The 23748-nt window shown below is 46.1% G+C and overlaps 1 protein-coding gene across 2 annotated transcripts in view; it reads left to right on the top strand.

Moving 5' to 3' along the window:
* Positions 1 to 4384: 4384 nt before the first annotated feature.
* CHPF (chondroitin polymerizing factor) overlaps positions 4385 to 23748 on the top strand; it is a 50687-nt gene continuing 31323 nt past the window's right edge. The window contains exons 1-2 of one of the 2 annotated variants that reach the window (XM_033944863.1): positions 4385 to 4766; positions 8669 to 9233. In XM_033944863.1, coding sequence (XP_033800754.1) covers positions 4480 to 4766; positions 8669 to 9233 — 852 coding nt within the window. In that variant the 5' untranslated portion in view covers positions 4385 to 4479. The remainder of the gene's footprint in view (positions 4767 to 8668; positions 9234 to 23748) is intronic. The other variant, XM_033944864.1, reaches the window with a different exon arrangement.

The following is a 23748-nucleotide window of genomic DNA, read 5'->3' as shown; positions in this document are numbered from 1 at the left end:
TGCAAACATAACTTCATTTGCAAAAGCTTAAAAACAGAAAAAAAAAAACCCAGATACAGACTTTAGCATGGCTTCTACTTTATTGCCTGGGCCTCTAGCAGTTCTTAAGCCACTGCTTGGCTTTCAGTGAACAGAGTGGATACAGTGCACATGCCACAATGACTGAAGACAGTACTAATACCATCCGTTGCGGTTTTTGCTATTTTACTTATGTACTCTGCTTGTTTCTCTTGTTGCTTCATTAATAAAAATGATTTTAAAAAAAATGTCATTACATAATGCAGAATAGGAAAGAGTTTGCTTTGTTCTTGGAAGTTTCTAATAAAGATTTTCTGACAATGTTTAAAGCTCTTTTGTATGTGTGTTGACTATTCCTTGGATAGGTACTTGGAGGACAAAGGGATTGAGGGGTACAGATAAGAGTAGAGGTAGATTATAGGGATGGGATTAGAGGTAAGTTATAAAATTAATCAGGGACCACTGTTAAGGCACTAGGCCTGATGGGCCGCCGTGGGAGCGGACCGCTGAGCAAGATGGACCTCTGGTCTGACTCAGCGGGGGCAACTTCTTATGTTCTGTCTGGGGTTTCTTTCTATAAAAATCACTTCCGGTTGAGCAGATCCTGCATAAAGGAGAGTGTGGCATAGTGGCACTGAGCAAGTCACTTAATCTTTCACTGCCCCAAGTACATTAGATAGACTGCTGTTGTTAACGTATCTGTGCTTGTGTTGGATGGCACCAAAATATCTGGTTGATAGTTATTCCCTTATGTGCCATCTTGAACCTTATGTTCAGCAGATTGCATGGACCTGAATATTCCAACTATAAAGCAAATGAGATTGCAGATGACCAGAGTAAGCTATTTTTCTTGTGTTGGCACTGAAATTTGGAATAACATATTATACATTAGGCAACAGAAAGATTTGAATACTTAAAAAAAAATTTAAAGCGATATTTGTTCTGCAACACTTATATTTTTTAGTGTGGCTCCTGATATTGTGTGTACTAGTGTTTAAGCCCGTTACATTAACGGGTGCTAGAATATATGCCTGTCTGCCTTTCTTTCTTTATGTCTCTCTCCCTGCTCCTGTCTCTTTCTTCCTTTCTTTCTGTCTCTCTCCCTCCTGCTATTTTTCTCTCTCTCTCCCTGGCACCCTTTGTCTGTCTGTCCTCCCCCCCACTTTCCTTTGCAGAAGCAGCAGCGGTATTTCCCTTCCCCTCCAGGTCCCTGTGAAGCAATTCCCTTCTCTTACTGTGAAACCCCCCACATTATAGAGAAAACGGAACTTTTCCCGAAAAAAATCAGAAAAAGTTCAGTTTTCGCTATAATGGAGGTTTCCAACCCCCCGAACCCTCCTCCAACAGCAGCGGGGGGGGGGGGGGGGGGGGAGGGGGTTGCCATCCCAAACCCCCCGTTTTGCACCGAATTGTTGGCGCTCGATTGTCAGCGTGCTGACGTCTATGAACCGAGTCTGACAGAGGGACATAAATGAGGCGCAAGGCCTATTCATCATTTCTCTAGTTCCTCTAGGACAGTGGTCTCAAACGTGCGGCCCGCCAGATACTATTTTGAGTCCCTTGGTATGTTTATCAGAATCACAAAAGTAAAATAAAATAGTTTCTTTATCAAATCTCTTTAGCTATAAATTATTAAGACTTAGCCAAAAGGAAAGATGTATAAACTATCAAGTTTCAAGTTTATTAAAATTTTTGATTAATCACTTTGTCTTTTTTTCAAAGCGATGAATATACATATATATAAATAGAAATAATTAATATTACAATATAAAAAATAAAAATTAAGACATTAATTATACATAACCTTAAAAATTAATTTAAAAGAGAATATAAAATCCTAAATACATATTTAACAAAACATGAGTAAAAGGAGAAGGGGATAAGAACTACAAAATATAATAAAAGAAGGTTGGGGAAAAACATAAGGTGGGAAATTTTTTTTTTTTAATTATTAAATTATTGTGATCCAGATTATAAGTTATTAATCAAAGGCGTCTTTAAAAAGGAACGTTTTTAAATTAATCTTGAATTTTTCAATATCATGCTCTTTTCTTAGGTAGATTGGCAAGGAATTCCACATTTGTGGTGCAGTAACAGAAAAGATAAATTGTCTTCTAGTATTTATAATTTTAAGAGATGAAATTGTCAATAAATGCTGTTCGTTAGACCGCAAAATTCTATTTGTGGAATAGGGAATCAGTGTTTTATAGATAAAAGCAGGAGTTTTAAAAAGCATTGCTTTAAAGGTAAGTAGACATATTTTATATGTTATTCTATGGGTTACTGGAAGCCAGTGAGCGTTCTTAAGAAGTGGCGTCACATGATCAAATTTTTTCTTTTTTGTTATTAGTTTAATGGCAGTATTTTGTATTATTTGTAACCGTCTTATTTCATTTTGTGCAATTCCCTTAAAAAGGGCATTGCAATAATCGATTTTGGAAATTATTAAAGAATGTGTAAGAATATTTAATGATTTAGAACAAAGATATTGTGACAGAGATCGAATTTGACGGAGTCTATAGAATGATGCTTTGACAATACTGCCTATATGCTCATGAAAGGTTAATTTGCTGTCAAATATAACTCCTAGAATTTTAATACTGTTAACTGATTGTAAAGGAAAATTTTTTATTGTGATAGGTGCACTAATTTTAGGAGTTTCTTTCCATGGAAAAAGTAATGTTTTTGTTTTTTCAATGTTAAGAGCCAACCTATTTATATCTAGCCATTGATGGATTTGTTCGAGTTTATTATTAATTAATATGATGTCTGATGCTTTATTGGGATCTAAAGGATGCAGAAGTTGAATATCATCTGCATATGCATAAACATAGTAACATAGTAACATAGTAGATGACGGCAGATAAAGACCCGAATGGTCCATCCAGTCTGCCCAACCTGATTCAATTTAAAATTTTTTTTTTTTTTTTTTTCTTCTTAGCTATTTCTGGGCGAGAATCCAAAGCTTTACCCGGTACTGTGCTTGGGTTCCAACTGCCGAAATCTCTGTTAAGACTTACTCCAGCCCATCTACACCCTCCCAGCCATTGAAGCCCTCCCCTGCCCATCCTCCTCCAAACGGCCATACACAGACACAGACCGTTCAAGTCTGCCCAGTAACTGGCCTAGTTCAATCTTTAATATTATTTTCTGATTCTAAATCTTCTGTGTTCATCCCACGCTTCTTTGAACTCAGTCACAGTTTTACTCTCCACCACCTCTCTCGGGAGCGCATTCCAGGCATCCACCACCCTCTCCGTAAAGTAGAATTTCCTAACATTGCCCCTGAATCTACCACCCCTCAACCTCAAATTATGTCCTCTGGTTTTACCATTTTCCTTTCTCTGGAAAAGATTTTGTTCTACGTTAATACCCTTTAAGTATTTGAACGTCTGAATCATATCTCCCCTGTCTCTCCTTTCCTCTAGGGTATACATATTCAGGGCTTCCAGTCTCTCCTCATACGTCTTCTGGCGCAAGCCTCCTATCATTTTTGTCGCCCTCCTCTGGACCGCCTCAAGTCTTCTTACGTCTTTCGCCAGATACGGTCTCCAAAACTGAACACAATACTCCAAGTGGGGCCTCACCAATGACCTGTACATGGGGATCAACACCTTCTTCCTTCTACTGACTACGCCTCTCTTTATACAGCCCAGAATCCTTCTGGCAGCAGCCACTGCCTTGTCACACTGTTTTTTCGCCTTTAGATCTTCGGACACTATCACCCCAAGGTCCCTCTCCCCGTCCGTGCATATCAGCTTCTCTCCTCCCAGCATATACGGTTCCTTCCTATTATTAATCCCCAAATGCATAGATTGACAGACTGTCATTAAAGGTGCAAGAAAAATATTGAAAAGTAATGGAGACAAAATAGATCTTTGAGGGAATCCATGGGAAGATATTGAGCTTTCAGAATTTAAATTATTAAATACAACTTTGGATGTACGATCTGTAAAATAAGATTTGAACCATAATAATACTTGATCAGTAATGCCAATTGATTGCAGTCTGTCTAATAAAATATGATGGTCTATGGTGTCAAAGGCAGCAGAAAGGTCTATAGATATTAATAAAACTGAAGTCATTCCTATTAATGAATGTTCTGTGCTATGATGATTTGGATGAAGAACATTGGTTTTTTCAATAAATTCTGAAATTTGGTTGAACACAATCTTTTCTGTCAGTTTTGCCATAAAAGGGAGAGTAGCTATTGGCCTATAATTTGAAACTTTTTCGGAACTAATCTTATGATCTTTAATGATAGGGCGAATAACAGAGGATTTCCAAGATTTAGGCATAATACTTTATCAAGTGTTTGACCTCATGCAAAATCAAAAAGGTGGCCCTGGTCTAGGACGCTGCGAAGAGCCGCTTTGCGCGCGCGCCGACGTCACGGCCAACGGTTGGGGGCGGCGCGCGCCCTGTGCGAAGGGGCCGCTGGGAGCCGGGGATGCCGGAGCCATGCGGCCGTCGAGGCTGCTGTCGCTGGTGCGTCCGGCGGGTCCGGTGGTGGTGGGGGTGTCGCTGGGCTTCACCCTCAGCCTGCTGAGCGTCACCTGGGTGGAGGAGCCGTGCGTCGACGGGGAACCGGCGCCGCCGCCGCCGCGCGCGGGAGGCGCCATCAACGCGGCCAGGAAGCCCAACTCGGTGGCGGGCGGCCCGGCGTCGGACGAGGCGGAGAGCTGGCAGCCCAGAATCGTGCCCTACAAGCCGCCCGGGCCGCAGCCGGCCCCCCAGAAGACGGTGAGGTGAGGCGGGGGTGCTGCTAGCCCAATTTCAGCCTTTTCTTTGCCACTTTTGCGGACTACACAACTAGCCTCTCTTCCTCTTCCTGGGATCGTTTCTAGTCCTTTCCTTTCCTAGTTTTGAGAACCAGAGCGGCCTTTTCGCTTAGTCTCCTTACAAAATGGTTTGTAAGCTGGAACGAAAAATGCGAATTTCTCCAATCAAAGCAAATTCCATAAGGAAAGGAAATAACAAAATTCACACTGTCACAACAAATAAGTCAGTTAGGAAACAAGTGAGTGGCTCAGATCAGAGGAATTGGATTCTCAGCTGGAGTTTTTGCCTGTTAGAAAAGCCAAGTCTTAATAGCAGCTTGGAAAGTTCTGCAAGAATAGATCAAGGCCGTGAGTCCCAGAAGGACCACATAGAGTAGTTATTGGAGTTCCTATAGGAAAGGCTAAAAGCGAAATCTTTCAACTTAACCCCAAATTCGACTGGTAACCAGAATGACAGAGTAGGAGGATAGGCAGAATTCTGTAGGGTCTGAAGTTCCTTTAGACGGGAATGAGATGCTAGAATAAACAATTTTATAGTAATCGAGTCTGGATGTAAAAAGAGTAAGTGAGAATGATGATCAAACAAATTATGGATTGTACAGAGCTGGTAACCAAAAATAGTTCCCAGGTAACAGAACTAGTTGTGCCTAAGAGATGAGAAGTAGAGGTTGGGCGAGAGAAGGATCCTGGAATAGTCTTTTCTGCTAATCAGAGAGCAATTTTGTCCAGCTTATTTTCTACCAGGATCACAAGGAGTTGCAGTGGGAATCAAACCCAGTTTCCAGGCCGCTGCACTAACCACTAAGCTACTCTGTCCTTTTTGATAAAATTTGCTCAGGGTGGTGGATGGCACTGCTGCTCATGGGATGCATGCATTAGCCTCTGCTAATGTTTCAGCACTGCACATGCCCTACTTTAGCATAAGCTCATCTGAGCAGTTGGAAAGGGAAAAGCATAATGTATCATTATAAAGAAGTGGGACTGTGTGTGATTGTGAAGAGCGTACATCCTTGCATGTTTCATAAACTGTGCTAGATTGAAACTGGTATACTAGGAGCCTTGTTCACTAAGCATGTTTCCTATAGTAAAGATCCCTTTTGTATAGCTGCTTAGGTAGGTTATAAAGAGCTCAAAAGTTTATCCGGTCTGTTTCTGCCAGTCTTTCTCAGCACGTAACCAGCATCACCACAAGGCATATTCCTTCATCTTGTTTTTCATATTTCAGTTTAATTTGTACAGCACAGAGAAGACTAGTAAATCATATTAATTTTTGTATACATATAATCAATGCAGTGGGCTGAGAATCTGGAAAAGCCAGGGTTCAAATACTGCTTCTCCCACTGGCTCTTTGTGGCCTTGAGCTATCTACTTCACCAGGTTTGATTTAGATTTCAAAACATCTGAGCAATGGACCTACCTACCATACCTGAATGTGCACCTCTTCTTGATCTAAAGGTGAGCTCTAATCTATTTCTGAGTTGCGCTAAGCCTAAACAGTGTAAAACAGGAAGTTGTCGGAGAGGGCGGGCTGCAGTAGAGAAAAGATGCAGGAAATCAGTACCACCACCTGACAACTTTTACAGAAAACTAAAGGTAGATGTGGCGGAGGGGGTTAGAATGGGAAAAATGTCAATTGTGGGGAGAAGGGTGAAAGCATTAGATGGGGAGCAGCAGAGAGGGCCGGCAGCAACAGTGCTGCCTGAAGATAGATATTGGACTCAAGTGAGGGGAGGGGCCTTAGGCATCTCAGCCAGTCATTTTGGATTGGCGGGTCTTTCCTCTCAACTTCTCACAAAAGTTTGGAGGAGCATCTGGTGGCAGTGAGGAGGGAGTGAGCATCAAGCCTGCTGAATTTTGTGGGGGGTGGGGGTGGATTCCCTGTGCCGGTTTGTCAGGAGGTCGTCAGGGAGGGCTGTCATCAGTCGGTAGGAGTAATTGCTATTTTTTGTTGGATGTTAAGAGCATCTTATCATTGGGCTAGTTTGCATGGAATTTTATTATTAATGACCGTTTGCATGCCCAAATCAGAGAATGAGTGATCGCATGGTAAAACACATGATGGGCCGTTTTGGGCATCGGGTCGGCAAATAGTCGGTCACTAAACCAGACTGGTTTAGTGATGATCGGTGACTTTTGTGCATCTGGGCCTTGGTGTGCTAGTACTCTTGTGGATATGGGGGGTGGGGGGTTGGTTTGGGGGTCAATGCTATTTTTCCCATTTCTTAGGTAGGTGGCCTTAGTTCAGGGATTTGTTCAGGAGGGTGGAGATCCAGTCGTAAATGACAGGCTTTCCCCTCCCTGTGTATAATGTGATGCATAAGGAGGGGCCAAAGGCTCTGATTGGTTCACACCTAAGGCCCCTCCCCTTGGACTTTGGACATCTCTCCTGCCAATTTTCTTTCATGCCATATTTATTGGGGGGGCATCAGGGAAGGGCAGTCATCAGTGGTGGAGGACTTTTTTTTTTATGGGAAAGATATTTTGCACATATGCAGGCAAAATATCTGTGCTATTGAAACAAAATGGAAAAAAAAAAACAACAACAAAAACAGGCAGACACAGTTTCCAACAGGTCAAGCTAGACCAGTCAGTTTTTAGGATCACTAAAACCACTTTTTTAATTTTTTTTTTTGGGGGGGGAATAGCCAAGCGATGTTAGTGCATCAATCGCTTGGCTACTTTGCATGGGGTTTTAGCTAATTTGCATGGCCAGATCAGAAAATGGGTGATCAAGGGGAAAACACACGGTAGGCTGTCTTGTTCATCGGGTCGGTAAAAGCGATCGTCATTAAAGCTGTGAAAACAGATTTAGTGATGACTGCTGACTTTAGTGCATGTAGCCCATAGTCTCTTGCCCCATCCTTCTGTGTATCTAAAGCCGCCTTGATGGCAGCAGACTTTGAACCCCCTATTGAAGTTCAGAATTTTGTAATCTGTCCTCTCCCTTTCCATAAAAGTTACAGTCATTACAAATTTTTAACCCCTTTCCCCAACTCCTGAGAAGCTTTCTGCGCTGTTAAGTAGGGTATTGTTGGCCAAGTCCCTTGTTTCCAAGTGGATAACAACATTGGTGTTGGAATCCTTAGTTTCTTCTCTAGTAATCCAATCATAAGAATTGCCATTCTGGGACAGATCGCTCTATAGCTAGAGGATCAAGGTGATTTATACAATATTAAGAACCCGTAAAGATCATAGGGATAGTACAGAGAACATTGGTAACAGAAGAACCAAGAAGAAAAGCAAATCTGTGCTAAGAACTTGGTGGCCTTAGTATTTGTCTGCAGGACGCTTCATGATGGCACATGACATCTAGTGTGTTTCGCTAATGGATTGGAGGATGACGACATTAAGTAATATAGTAAATGACAGCAGATGAAGACCTGAATGGTCCATCCAGTCTGCCCAATAGTCACACTCATTATACAGTATGTTCATGGTTAAATTATCTTTGTTAATATTTCTGGGCTGTTAATGCTTTTAAACTGCCTTGGACCTGGCAATCCTTTTCTTCTATTGTACTCCTGATGAACACTTTTCTATTGTACTGGATTAGCTAATAGCTCAGTTCATTTTTATGGCTGGAGTTCCAGCTTCTGCATCTAATTTACGGATGGTAAAACAGCTGTCCAAAAATTCCTCTGTTCTCTGCTCTCAAACACCCCCAACTACCCCCCCCCCCCACCCCCAGATTCAAATCAAACATTTCATAGGATTGAACAGAAAAACTGTATGCTGGTCACATTGTGGGAAGGCAGGGAGCATGGACTTGACTGCGTTCTACGAGTCCGGACACCTATTTACCATTTTCTTGTCATTTTGGTTGTCATTTATCTCACTAGTGTAGACCTCATGTTTTCTCTTTATTTCAGGGCCAGGTATATAAGCACCGAGCTTGGCATGCGGGAGCGCCTCTTTGCCGCTGTGCTCACTTCCAAGACAACGCTGAACACACTAGCCGTGGCTGTGAACAGGACGTTGGGACACCGGCTGGAGAAACTGGTGTATTTCACTGGCATGAGGAGTCGCAAAGTGCCCCATGGCATGACGGTCATCACACATGGTGATGACCGACCCATCTGGAACATGTACCAAACAGTGAAGTACCTTCTGGATCATTATGTCAATGAGTTTGATTGGTTCTATTTGGTGCAGGATGACACATACACAGATGCTCATCGAATCCAGTGTCTGGTCAGTCACCTCAGCATCGACACAGACTTGTACATGGGCCGGCCTGAGGAGTTCATTGGGGGAGACACCGAGGGCCGGTACTGCTATAGTGGCTTTGGCTACTTGATGTCCCGAAGCCTCCTAATTAAATTACAACCACATCTGGAGAGCTGCCGTAATGACATTCTGAGCGCTAAGCCTGACGAATGGCTGGGACGCTGCATTATTGACTACACCAATGTCAACTGCGTGCAGGAACACCAGGTAAAGGCGGAGGCTGAGGAGAGAATGAGTGGCGAGTTTTATAGGATACGATGGAGTTGAAGTGTTAGAAAACATTGCTAACAGGGGTGTAGCATGTGTGTCGTGTTTTGTCCAGTGGGAGGCAGTAATAAATTGAGCAAGAGCCTGCATGGGTACAAGCAGCCATTGGCTCAGGGCTTGTCTAAGACATTTCTGCCTGTGGGGAAGGGGGATGAATGGATCCTGTTAGTTTTCAGCCAGTCAGTATGGGGTGTATTTCACAGGGCCTAACTGAAAGGGTTTTATTGTGGCTTGGGGAGGGGAGGTTTTTCCTTCTCACACTGACAATAAATATCAGTAGCTCTCGGTTTGGTTTTGAACCAGCTGACATAGTACCTTGCTGTTCAGGCTGGGTCCCCTGAGAAAGCAGCCTTGCTACCAACATCCATTACTTGTAAGCTGGCCAGAGCTGCAGACTACACTGCCACTTCTCAGACTTGCAAACCTTGTCCCATCTTCCCTAATTTTTTATGCTTGTGTATCCAGCAGCTGATAGGCTAAAAGTCAGTCTCAAGTATTGAGAGACAGCAGTAGACCTGTGCAGAACTTTATTAGGGGCAGTGTCTCCAAATGGATTAGTTTAATGCATACCATGATGGCAATAAACATCACTGCTAAGCCAGCATATCTGATGTATGATCCTAGACTGGCAAGTTCTTTTTAATAATAGAAAATCCAGACTTTTCTGAATTCAACAAAGCTAGGGACAAGTATGTTGTGATCTCTAAGGGAGAGGAGGGGGGATAGTATATGGCATGGGTGGGCAGATTAGATAGGCCATATGCTCTTTATCTACCTTTATTTTTCTCTGTTTCTATGTTAGGGCTGTGCTGAAGCTCAGCACATGATTGCCTTAATGTAAGAGGGTCATTCCATGTGAAGTTGTCTTCAGTTGACCACCTCGGAATTCCATGAAACTTTATGCATAAGAATAACCTTACTGGATCAGACCATTTTGCTGGCTTGGGATCCACTGGCTGGAACCCACATTAAAGGGAGGAGATAATTCAGTTCACCTTCTGTTCATTTGGTCAGTACTGATTCCTAACTCATGGCTGGCCTTGCCTGGCTATTGGGTGTGACCCCTAGGTAATGGGGTTACCTGTTCATTGAACTGACAGCAAAGCCACAATGGACCTAAAGCATGATGAGAACCTGAAATAGTAATCCAACACACATTCCCAATGTACAATGCATCATGGAACATGCTTGTGTTTCAAGCAGTTTTAAAGGCCATAGAAGGTCTGGGAGCAAGAAGCTGACCATTGCTTATTCTGAGATTACCCACATGGAGATATTTTGCCCTGAAAACGAGACAAAGTTAAAGCACAAGTTTACGAGGGCATTTTTTTACCATGCCATATTTTTGCACGTACTCTTGCTGGACAGTTCAATTTATATTTGTAATTGTAAAGTTGAGGCATTTGATAACATATTTTCAAAATTTATCGATGACCAAAAGTATGAGCCTCATTGTGTGCGATGAATTTTTCAGTCCATTCTGCTGAGCAATAATGAAAAAAGTAATTAAATTTGGTTAATTCCATCAGTATATTTGAATTCAGCAACAAAATCTGAATAGATAAACCAAAGCTCAGATTTGGCTTATTTTGTTTAGATACTGAAAGTAGCCACTTTTGTCAGTCTGTACATGACCGGAACCAGAGTCCCCCTCTCATCAGATGCTCTGGTTCAGGAACAAGTACGTACCTGAGTCTAATATTTTTGCAAAGCTTAGTTTAAGACCTTAGGCTGCTCGTATGTAACATTTCATGAAACTCTGAGATGGTCAGCTGGGAATATTTCAAAATTGGACCCCTTGACATGGAATGACTCAAATTTGCTTCCAGTGCTGGAAGCAAATAGCAGGCAAATTAACGTTATGTTAAAAGTGCGCAGTGCCAGGTAAGGAGTAGATGTTTTGCTGTATCGGGGAGTAAAATCTCCCTTTCCGTCAGATGGTGAGCCCATGCACTAAAAGGAAGGGAGCTTAATAAGTAGATTTAAAAAAAATCCCAAACTCTTGGACCTGTTCCCTAATGGGCCCCCACACTCCAAATATCCAAATTATTTTAACATTTAGATTGAAAACAGGCCATATGTTTTTCAATCTGGTCTGCCTACCATGCCATCTACTGTGTCCTCTTCTCTCTTGTCCCAAGCTTTCTTGGATTTGGGAGGCTGTTTATGCATTTACTACCCTTTCCATGAAAATATTTTAGGTTACTACTTTATCCCCTTTCACCTTCATCATATGCCCCCTCATTCCAGAGCTTCCATATAGAGAATAACATGGTGGCGGTTACCCGTGTTTAGCTGCGGATAACTCGCTGAAACGGGGAAAGAAAAATAGCAGTCGCTGCGGGGACGGGGACAAGGCCATTCACCGCCCCGTGGAGCGGTGAATGGTCTTGTCTCTGCAGTGAGGCATCAAGGATCGCGCGGTCCCCACAGCCCCTGCCTGCCCGATCGATCGTAGCGTTTAGCCAGCTCCCTCCTTTCACCTCACCTTAGTTTGCAGGCTTTCTTTTTCGGCGACCCGCACGCTTTCAAAGAGCCGCCGCGCATGCGCGGCAGCTCAGTGTTCAATCTTCTGCTCTGACGTAACCGGAAACAGGAAGTTGCAGCAGAGCAGAAGATTGAGCAGTCGCGCGTGCAGGTCGCTGAAAAAGAAAGCCTGCAAACTAAGGTGAGGTGAAGGGAAGGAGCTGGCTAAACGCTACAATCAATCGATCGGGCGGGCGGGTGGGGGCTGCTGGGACCCCACGATCACATGTGTTCCCGACTCACACTGGAAGGAGGGAGTGAAAGGGTAAAGGATTCTGGGCCAAGGGGATGAAGAGGGAAAGAAAAACTCACAGCAGGAAAGAAAGGGGAGGACAGGCAGGTGAGCTAGATGCTGGAAGCAGGGGGGGGGGAAGAAAGAGGGAAAGAAGCTAGACGGGGTTGAAAAGAAGAGACACATTGATATGGAAGAGGAAGATAGGGGAAATCTGGACACAGGAAGGTAACAGAAAGAGGGGAAATTATGTGCATGGGGCAAAGGGACAGAGACATAAAGGGGACATGCCATGGGGATGGTATATGGACACGGGGGGGGGGGGGGCAATGGCAGATACATAGGGGAGATATTAGAAATGGCATAGAAAATGGGGAAAATAGCATAAAAGCGAGATGGTTTGTGGGGATGGGACAGGGACCGAGCTCGCAGGCTCCAGTGGCTTGCACAAATGTACATTGTAATGTGCCACGAAAATAAGAGGGAGGAAGGTAGATAGATAGGCCACGCGAGAGGAGCTGAAGGGTGGTAGAAAGGAACAGATGGTAAAGGAGGGAGGGAAGGGTGGTGGTGGAAAGGAATAGAACAGACATTGAAGGAGGGTGGAGAGGAACAGACTCTGAAGGGAAATGTGGAAGACAGAGTGGAGAGAAGATGCTGGAAGGGAAGAAGACAGATGCCAGACTATGGAGGAGTGGAGGGAAGAAGATGGGTGCTAGACCAGTTGGGGGGGGGGTGAAGGGAGAGGCACAGTAACAGCAAATGGAAGACGCAGAGAGAAGACACATAGTGGATGGAAGGAATTGCTTGAGAAGATGTGGAAAGCAGAAACCAGACAACAAAGGTAGAAAAAATAAAAATTATATTTATTTTTTGTTTTAAGATAAAGTAGTATATTAGTTGTGTTGATAAAAATTTATAAACAAAGCCCTGCCAGCTAAACATCTCTTTCTCTAGTTCAGCAGCAGGAACTTTGATTTATAAGAAAGGAATAAGCTAAATATTACAGTACTAAGGCTTATATGGATGCTGCGGGGATGGTGACGGGGCGGTGAGTGGGATGGCAGTGACGGGGCGGTGAGTTGGATGGCAGTGACGGGGCGGTGAAAGGGATGACGGTGACGGGGCGCTGAAGGGAAACGGCGGTGACGGGGCAGTGCAGAGGATGGTGGGACGGGGCGGTGACGGGGACAGATTTTTCCCCCGTGTCATTCTCTACTTCCATAGAAACCATGACCGGCAGATAAAGGCCAAATGGCCCGTCCTGTCTGCCCATCTTGCAGCATCCACTATTTCTTCCTCTCCCTAAGAGATCCCACATGCCTGTCCCACACTTCCTTAAATTCAGGTACAGTCTTTGTCGCCACCACCTGTACCAGGACACTATTCCACAGATCTGCCACTCTTTCTGTAAAAAAAAGTATTTCCTTAGGTTACTCCGGAGCCTCTCACCTCTTAACTTCATCCTATGCCCTCTCATTATCTCAGGACAAGCAGGCAGGTATTCTCACTAGTGGGTGACGTCATCCAACAGAGCCCCGATGTGGACATCTCACAAGCATACTTGCTTGTAGAAACTTTCAGAAGTTTCGAGTAGCCCACACCGCGCATGCGCGAGTGCCTTCCCGCCCGATGCACCGGGCGCGTCTCCTCAGTTCTTACTCTTCCACGGAGCTGAGAAGTCCGTCTTTGACTCTGCGCGAAGTCCCTTCACTTGTGCCTTCTGTGTCCGCGGTTTTGAGTTTTCTTTGCTCATTATCGTTGGTTCACGTTCCGTTTTCTTGTTTTTTCAAAAAAAAAATTTATTTTGATCGTTCGATCGGGCAGGCTGCGTGGTTGCGACCCCGCGGCTTCGATCTTGCAGCGGAGCTTTTTCGGCCTATGTCCCGGCCTGTCACCGTTTTTTTGGTTTTTTTTAAAATATATAATATTTCTTTATTGAGCAAACCAGTACACACATAACATAACATAACAGAATAAAGGGACATCCATCAATCCAGAAAAAATCCGCCCTACCGGGCATACAGAGAAAAGGTCATAAACACAACCAAGATCAGATGTCTCAGGAACAAGAGGTGCTCAATACAATTTTCCATGTAAAACCCTCTGAAAACCCCCCCCCCCAGGACATATCGTAGCACCCCAATACTATAACATACATTAGAATACACCATAGAAAACCGGATCCAAACCTAAACACCTTGCTGTCACTGCCCGGTTTAAAATGCAAATTACCCACCAACGGGAGAAGAGGAGTTATGTTAGAGTTGATGCCCAGATGCTTACAAAGTAATTTCCAAATGTGTCTCATATAAGACCAAACGACATGTCCCCGGTAGACGGAGTCCAACTGGGCAGCTGGAGCATGTAACAAAAACAAACCAGAGATAGGGTGTAAAAAATTCCTGTCCACGGAAAACATTAAAAAAGAGGAGCTCTCCATACACCAGTCCCGAATCAATCTAGTCCCACATGCCAGATTATAGGCGCGAATGTCTAGCAGTCCAAATCCCCCCTGTGACTCAGGCAACATCAAAATACGAAGAGATAGCCGAGGCTGGCGCCCACGCCACAAGAAAGTCCTCAAAGCACTATACAACAGAGCTAAGTCCCCGGTCCGCATCCACAACGGAAGAGTTTGAAACAGATAAAGCCACTGAGAGACAATCATCATATTGTACAAAAATATACGCCCCACAAGGGATACCGGCAAATCACCCTACAAGCGGAGGAGCTCAACCGTGCTCCGGAGCAGGGGCTTCACATTGATCTCATAGAGTCGCGTGAGGGATGACGGTATCAGAACCCCCAGATATTTTACCTGCTGTGGTGCTTCCCGAAGCGGGAAATCAGCCCACGCATGCGAGATACTTATATGAAGAGGAAGCGCCTCCGATTTAGACACATTGAGTTTTAGGCCCGAGATTTCCCCAAACCGGTGAAACATCTCCAATAATCTAGGGAGGCCTGAAACCGGGTCAGTCAACATTACCATAATATCATCGGCAAAAGCCATGCAACGCAAAGAGGAATTCCCCAGCTCTACTCCAGCTATCTGAGGATGGCATCGAAGGGAAATCAACAAAGGCTCCAAAAACAATATATAAAGCAGAGGGGACAAGGGGCAGCCCTGGCAAGTGCCCCGCTGGAGCACAAAGTCCGGAGAAGCTACCCTATTAACCAATACGGCCGCCACTGGGTGAGAATAAAAGGCCCCAAGAGCTCTCATAAAGAACCCCTCCAAGCCATAATATCGCAACAAGGGGAATAAAAAAGCCCACTCTACTCTATCAAAGGCTTTTTCGGAATCAAAACTAATAGCCAGCGCTGGTTGCTGCCGAGAAACACAATGGGCCAAAGCAAGGATGAGCTTCCTAATATTCTGACCTGCTAATCGCCCCCGCACAAAAGGTGCAGAAAGGTGGAGGTGTTGCACTATATGTTCTTGAAGAAATAGAATCTGTGAGAGAGACTATGACAGAAGAGAAAGAGAAGCTGGAATCCCTCTGGATAAAGATTCCCAGACACAACGGAGCTGACACAAAGATTGGCCTTTACTATCGACCGCCAGGACAAATGGAAGAAACAGACGTGGAAATGATAGAGGAAATTAAACACGAATGTAAGACAGGTAATGTCATAATCTTGGGGGATTTCAATTTTCCTGGAATAGACTGGAACCTGGGAATTTCAAATTGTGGCAAGGAGGCAATGTTCCTGGAAGTGCTAGGGGACTGCTTTCTGGAACAATTGGTGGGAGAGCCGACAAGAGGAAACGTCACCTTGGACTTGGCATTACGGGGCCAGCAAAGGAAGTAGAAGTCACGGTCCCGCTGGGGACAAGCGATCACAACATGATGAACTTCAGACTCGATGTCGGGAAGGGGAAAAGTACCAAAACCTCAACCACAACTTTAAACTTCAAAAGGGGAAGATATGATAGCATGAGAGCCATGGTGAAACAATGGATCAAGAAAAAAATGGGCAAAGTCAAAACGGTAGAACAGGCATGGTCCCTTCTGAAAAATACTATTATGGAAGCACAAAGCCTCTACATTCCGAGGATATCCAAAGCAAAGAAAACCAAAGGCAAAAGAGAGCCGGCGTGGCTTACTAAAGAGGTGAAGGAAGCCATAAAAGAAAAGAAGGACTCCTTCAAAGCATGGAAACGCTCGAAAACATTCAAAACTTGGAACAAACACAAGGGTGATCAGAAGAAGTGTCACAGGGCGGTGAGGGATGCCAAAAAGGACTAAGAGGAGAAAATAGCGCAGGAGGCCAAAAACTTCAAGCCCTTCTTCAAGTACGTGAAAGGGAGAAAACCCGCAAATGAGGCGGTGGGACCGCTGGACGACCAGGGAAGGAAAGGGTACATCAAGGAAGACAAACAAATCGCAGACAGACTAAATTCATTCTTTGCGTCTGTCTTTACAAAGGAAGACACTGCAACAATTCCAGAAGCAGTGAAAGTGTTCAAAGGAGTAACAGAGGACAGCCTTACCACAGTAGACGTGGACTTGGACCAGATATACCGCCAGATCGACAAACTCAAAAGCGACAAATCCCCTGGACCGGATGGAATTCATCCGAGAGTCTTGAAAGAGCTAAAAGTGGAAATCGGAGAACTATTCCAAAAACTTGCCAATCTGTCAATCAAAACAGGGCAGATACCAGACGACTGGAAGATAGCAAACGTCACGCCGATATTCAAAAAAGGATCAAGAGGAGTACCGGGCAACTATAGACCTGTGAGTCTCACGTCGGTCCCTGGGAAGATGGTTGAGGCGCTGATCAAGGATAGCATAACCCGGCATCTAGACACACACGACCTGATGAAAGCCAGCCAACATGGATTCAGGAAAGAGAAGTCATGCTTGACGAACCTACTTCAATTTTTTGAGACAGTGAACAGACAAATTGATAAAGGAGAACCGGTGGATATTATATACTTGGATTTTCAGAAAGCGTTCGACAAAGTTCCACATGTAAGACTCCTCAGGAAACTGCAGGGCCATGGAATAGAAGGAGATATACTAAGATGAATAGGCAAATGGCTGGAGAACAGAAGGCAGAGAGTGGGCATAAATGGGAAGTTCTCGGACTGGGAAAATGTGACTAGCGGTGTGCCCCAGTACTCGGTACTTGGGCCCATCTTATTTAATATCTTCATCAATGACCTAGAGGATGGAACATCCAGTGAGATCATCAAGTTTGCAGATGACACAAAGCTATGCCGGGCCATCAAATCGCAGAAGGACAGTGAAGAACTCCAGAGTGACTTGAACCGATTGGAGAATTGGGCAGATAAATGGCAGATGAAGTTTAATGTAGAAAAATGCAAAGTGATGCACTTAGGCAGAAAAAATAAAGAACACAAGTATAGTATGTCAGGTGCAACTCTGGGAAAATCTGAACAGGAAAAGGACCTGGGAGTATTAATCGATAGGACACTGAAGCCGTCGGTGCAATGTGCGGCGGCAGCGAAGAACGCGAATAGAATGCTAGGCATGATAAAGAAGAGAATCACGAGTAGATCGGAGAAAGTCATAATGCCACTTTATAGAGCGATGGTCAGACCACACTTGGAATACTGCGTCCAGCATTGGTCTCCATACCTAAAGAAGGATATCATACTGCTAGAGAGGGTGCAGAGACGAGCAACAAAGCTGGTGAAAGGTATGGAGAACCTGGATTACGAGGAAAGACTTAAGAGACTGGGGTTGTTCTCCCTTGAGAAAAGGAGACTACGAGGGGATATGATCGAGACATTCAAAATACTGAAAGGAATCGACAAGGTAGAGCAGAAAAAAACGTTATTTACAATGTCCAATGTGGCACGGACAAGAGGACATGGGCTGAAGCTAAGGGGGGACAAATTCAAGACAAATATCAGGAAGTTCTGCTTCACACAACGAGTGGTGGACACCTGGAATGCTCTCCCAGAAGAGGTAATTGCGGAATCCACCATTCTAGGATTTAAGGGTAAGTTAGATGTACATCTCCTTATGAGTGGCATGAAGTGACATGGGTAGGGGTAGGCTAGATGCACTTCTCTTTACGAGAAGCTTGGAGCGATATGGGGACCAAAACTATGCCAGGGTACACCTGGCGGGGCCTCAGCGTGGGCGGATCGCCGGACTTGATGGACCTAGGGTCTGTTCCGGAGATGGCGCTTCTTATGTTCTACCTGATCTGCACCCACCAAAGAGGGAACAAACTGGGCCAAACGGTTAGCCAGAACCCGAGCTAAAATTTTTAGATCAACATTAATAAGCGAGATAGGTCTATAGGATCCCACAAGCAAGGGGTCTTTTCCCAGTTTAGGCAATACAGTAATCAGCGCTAGATTCGCTCCAAGAGGAAACTGCCCTACCTCTGCCGCACTTTCAAAGTAGCCCCGTAACGGATCAGCCACATACCCCTGAAGAAGACGATAGAATTCCCCCCCAAAGCCGTCCGGGCCTGGAGATTTACAAAGAGGTAGATGCTTGAGAACACCCAGCACCTCCTCTCGGGTTATAGGGGAAGCCAAGACCTCCAAGTCCGGCGCTGATAGTTTTGGTAAGGGCAAAGATTCCAAAAATGCCTGAATCTGAGATTCCCGACCTACTACTTCCGCAGTATATAGAGAGCTATAAAAGGTGACAAATAGCTGTTCCACCTGAGACTGATCCGGGACCAACCTTCCCCCATCATCTTTAAGCGAGGTAATCAAATTGGCACCTCGCCGCGCCTTAGTCATCTGGGCAAACATTCTACGTGGCCTATTACCAAAACGATGTAGTCGGTACTTATAATAGAAAAGGGATTTGTGGGCTCTCTCATGAAGAAGTGCATGGAGTGCTGACTGGGCCGTCTGAAAAGCATGTTTATGAGACAGGGTAGGATTCTGAAGGACCAAAAGTCTACTATCCCGCACCTTGCGTTCAAGAACCAAGATTTTTTCCGCTAGCATTTTCTTACGTCGTGCGCAGTAAGCTATCACAGCCCCTCGGAGCACTGCCTTGGCAGCCTCCCAAAATAAAGTTCCATTATCCACATGGTCCCCATTAAATTCCACATAGTCCCGCCACTGCTGCTCCAAGTAAGATTTAAAGTCCGGGTCCAAATAAAGCGCTATCGGGAATCGTCAGTGCTTCCCTCCCCCCAGGGCGCCAGCCGAGAAGCTGATGTCCATCCACACCATGGTATGGTCCGAGAGATCCAGTGCTCCAATCTCAGCCGCATGAACCGCATAAAAGAAGGAGCGCGAGAGGAAAATTTAATCTATTCTAGAGGAGGAATTATGCACTTTAGACGTATGAGTGAAATCCCGCTCCCCTGGGTGTAGGGTCCGCCAGACATCCACTAGATCCAAAGCCTCCAACCAAGTGGCAAGCCCATTATCGGACCTACCGGAGGTGTGAGTTGATCCCTTAGAGGAATCCAGAAGCGGATCTAGTATAGAGTTAAAATCCCCCAAAAAGATTTTCTGAGACTCATGGATTTGTGATACAGACAGCAGTACCCCCAATAGTGTCCTATAAAAGGACCGCTGTGCACTGTTGGGTGCGTATACGGACATCAAAATTACAGGGCGCCGATTAAGAGAACCCTGGACAATAACATAGTGTCCCTCTGGATCTGAGAGGACCCTAGATGCAGTAAAAGACACCGATTTGCGGATCAACAGTGCCACCCCAGCCCTAGTTTTGGAGGAAGAGGCCGAGTAACACTGCCCCACCCAGGATTGACACAATTTACTATGTTCCCGTTCAGTGAGCTTAGTCTCCTGCAGTCCAGCTACATCAGCCTGATGTCTGGCTAGGCTCTGCAAGATCTTAGTTCTCTTGATAGGAGAATTGATACCAGATACATTCCATGACACACACCTCAAACCCTTCTTAACAGGCATAAGAAAAAAAAAGAACCAGATATACCAAAAGAGAAAAAGAGCACAAAACAGCTGCCGAGAGTCCCAGCCCATCCCCCAGCAGCCCAGTCTCCACATCACTTCCTCACATGAATCAACAACATACACACAGGTCAGGAGCCTCCCCCCTCCCCCCCCCCTGAACTCCCCACTCCCTCCTCCCACCCATCCCCCCCCAACAGACCAAAAACCACCACACCAAGAAGGACTCCATGTGGCCAGAAGCCCCCCCTCACAGCCCCTGAAAAACAGAGCCCAAGCTTCCAAGAAGGAAAAAAATTAAAGACAATGTTTGAAATAGAACATATATATCAAAAAACAGTTCCCCACCCCCACTGAGTCCTTGTCAGTGTAGAGGATACATAGCCAATGCAAGCAGGGGAGCAAAAATAAAGAAATAAAAATGTCAATAAGAAGGCAAAGCGCTGCAGCAGCAGCAAGACAAAAATGTCACATCAAACCTGCATAAACTGGAATAAAGTAAACATAGTCCAGGTCCCAAACCGGATTCCCCAAGTAGAAGTCTCCCTCACTCTCCAGGGTCTCCGAGTCAAATGTGCATACCCTCCGCAGAGACAAAAAAGGCTGATCAAGCTCCCGGCATCAGGTCAGGGAACCACGTGGTCAGATGGGTTCTGGCCACCGCACATGTTTCAAACACCACCGGTGTGCCATTGTGGATAACCCGGAGCTTAGCAGGGAATTGCAATGTGAATCGAATCTTCTTCTCCGTGAGGGCAGTGCAGATTGGCGAAAAGCCTGGTCGAAGAGCAGCCACCTGTGCTGAGTAATCTTTGAAAAACAGGATACGATGGTTTTGAAACTGAAAATCTTTTCGCTGGCGGAAATTTTTAAGGAGCAGATCTTTTATGGCAAAATTCAATATACGAACTATCACCACTCGTGGTTTTGCCATCCCCTCCTGCTTCCTGCCCAGTCTATGGGCCCTCTCAATGCGAAGCGGGCCAAAAGCAGGGGAAACCAGTAATTCCTCAGCCAGCCATTTCTCCAGGGCAGGCAGGAGATCCGCATCCGAAATGGTTTCTGGAATACCCACCAGATGCAAATTATTGCGCCTTGAGCGGTTCTCCAAATCGTCCAGTTTGTCGGTGGCACTCACCACCGTGCTTTTAAGCTGGCATAGCTCCTCCTGCACCTGGGTAATCGCGTCCTCCGCAGTGCCCACACAGTGTTCCACCTCAGTCACTCGTGTGTTAAAATCAGCCACAGAAGTAGAAAGCGTCTCCCAACGATTCCTGAACTTTATCAAGCCGGGAACCCAGAGCTAGAACCATGGCATCCGTGAGCCGTGATACCATATACTCACCCACGAGGTCTGGTGCTTCTGCCTGGCCCGCCATCAGGCCCTGGGCCCGATTTTAGCCCTTCCCGCTCCTTCCTGCCACTTTTTGTTGCCATATCAGTGCTGTTTTTGAGCACAAATTTCTCTATAGACCCGAGGGCAGCAGTGGTCTAGCGCTTGGATAAATCCGCTCATAGAATTTAGTTCAAAAGGGCTGATTTGGAGGGAGAACTTCGGAGCTCAGAGAGAACACGTCTTCCCTGTGCTCTGCACGGCCATGCCCCCCTCCCTGTCACCGGTTTTAAAAAGTGTGTCAAGTGCCAGCGTGCGATTTCGTTGACGGACCCTCATCGACACTGTCTTCAGTGTCTCGGGCCTCAACATCTCCCAAAATCGTGCCGGCCTTGCTCCACTTACAGCAAGTGCTTTTAAGCGTCGCTGCATTTTGTGGGAGTCGCTGTTCAGCATGGAGGCGTCCCCGGAGCTGCCCTCATCGCAGAGCGCCACGCATTCGACTTCTGCTTCAACCTCTTTGCCCTCGAGTCTGCTCAAGCCTGCCTCGTTCGTGCCGGCTTCGACTCCGACGCCTGCTGCGGTGCCTTCCGCCATCTCAGGTCAGGTAACGCAGCCTCCCATTCCTCCAATGGTGCTCAAGGTGCCCAAGGCTTCTAAGCCCAAGCCCCCTGGCAGCCGAGTTAGCGATGTCCGTGCTGGAGGTCCCATTGCGGATGCGGATCCATCTTTGCTGGCTTTGTTCCATGCCATGATGGAGAAGCGATTTGTCAAGCTCTTTACTAAGATTGGGCCGACGCTTCTCTCCCAAATCCAGCCTGGGCACGCGGAAACCTCCCGCGAGGTTGAGCCGCTTCCGGTGCCTCCTCGACGCACACTCTCGCTGCTGGGAGCAGAGTCTCGGCGAGTGTCTGGTCTGGCTTCGGGGCATGCCTCGCAAGGAGCAGAGTCTTTGCCCATGCCACCTTTGGAACTGATACACTCGATGCATGGCGCAGAATCCTCCACCTAGCCTGGAGCGGAACCTTCCTCGATGCCGAGCCTCGAGCCTTGGGGAGTGCCTCAAGGGGCCTCTTTCAATCCACAGCCTCCAGCCCCATCTACTTGATGGCTGCCTCGTCTGGGCTTCGCTCGCCTCGACGCTCGAGGCCTGCTTCTAGACACAGTTCGGGTCGTCGCTCGAGACATTCATCGAGGCATTCTTCGAGGCATGCCTCGCCTCATTGTAAGCAGCCCTTTAGGGAGTTTTCACCGGATTACTCGCCTCCTCCTCCTATGCCGGAACTTGAGGACATCGTGGGATTGTTCTCTCCCTGCTGGTCCTCGGCCTCAGCGGATCAGGCCGCCTCGACTTCTTCGAGCTCGTCTCAAGGCCCGGCCCTGGCTGACCAGTTATCTTTCTCATCCTTCCTGCGGCAGATGGCGGTGGATCTGGATATTACCCTGGATTCGGGTTCCAAGTTTTCTAAGGAGTATTTGGAGACGATGAATCTTCCCCAACCTCCTGCTGAGTCTCCTCGTCTACCTCTCCATAAGCTTCTGGACCAGACTTCGAGACTCCTTACTCAATCCCTGCTGTCCCCGGGAAGTTGGATACCAGGTACCGCACGGTGCACCATAAGGGCTTCGACGGGGCATAGCTCTCTCACCAGTTCCTCTTGGTTGAGTCCTCCTTGAAGCGGTCTCATCCCTCCCAGGTCTATGCCTCCACTCTTCCTGGCCGGGAGGGCAAAACCATGGACAGATTTGGCAGGCGCATCTACCAGAACTCGATGATGGCTTCTCGAGTCCTGAATTATAGTTTTAATTTTGTGACCTACTTTGAGTTTTTTCTCTCCATTCTACAAAAGTTTTTGCCATATCTAGACTCTCAGGCTCGCTTCGAGTACTCGGAAGTCCTGGCGTCGTTGTCCCAACTTCGCCTGCAGAAGATTCAATCGTCTTACGACGCTTTTGAACTCTTGGCCAGAGCTGCTGCTTGTTCGGTGGCCATGAGACGTCTGGCGTGGCTCGGAACCATTGATATGGACCCGAATCTCCAGGACAGGCTGGCGAACGTTCCCTGTGCGGGAGCAGACCTTTTCGACGAGTCCATCGAGGCGGCAACGGAGAAGCTGTTGAAACATGAAAAGTCTTTTCAATCTTTTCTCCGCCAGATGCCCAAGCCTGCTATTGCTCGTCCGTCTCGCCCGCCTATGATCTATCAGAGGCGCTACCCGCCGAAGCAGGCGCACAGCATCCGTCAACCTGTGAAGAGGCAGCACCAGCAGAAACCCCAACAAAAGCCTCAGCCTTCTGCTATCCCCAAGGCTCCTCAGCCTTTTTGACTGTCTCGTAGGGAGCATAACTTCCATCGTTCTGCCCTCCCCGTTTTTTCCCATCAGAGGTCGTCTCCATCACTTTTACCATCGATGGACGACTTTTACAACTGACCTCTGGGTCCTTTCCATCGTAAGAGAGGGATACTCTC

Source organism: Geotrypetes seraphini, chromosome 5 (genome assembly GCF_902459505.1).
Source record: "Geotrypetes seraphini chromosome 5, aGeoSer1.1, whole genome shotgun sequence".
Classification (NCBI taxonomy): Eukaryota; Metazoa; Chordata; class Amphibia; order Gymnophiona; family Dermophiidae; genus Geotrypetes; species Geotrypetes seraphini.
This window is presented reverse-complemented; position numbering and strand designations above follow the sequence as displayed.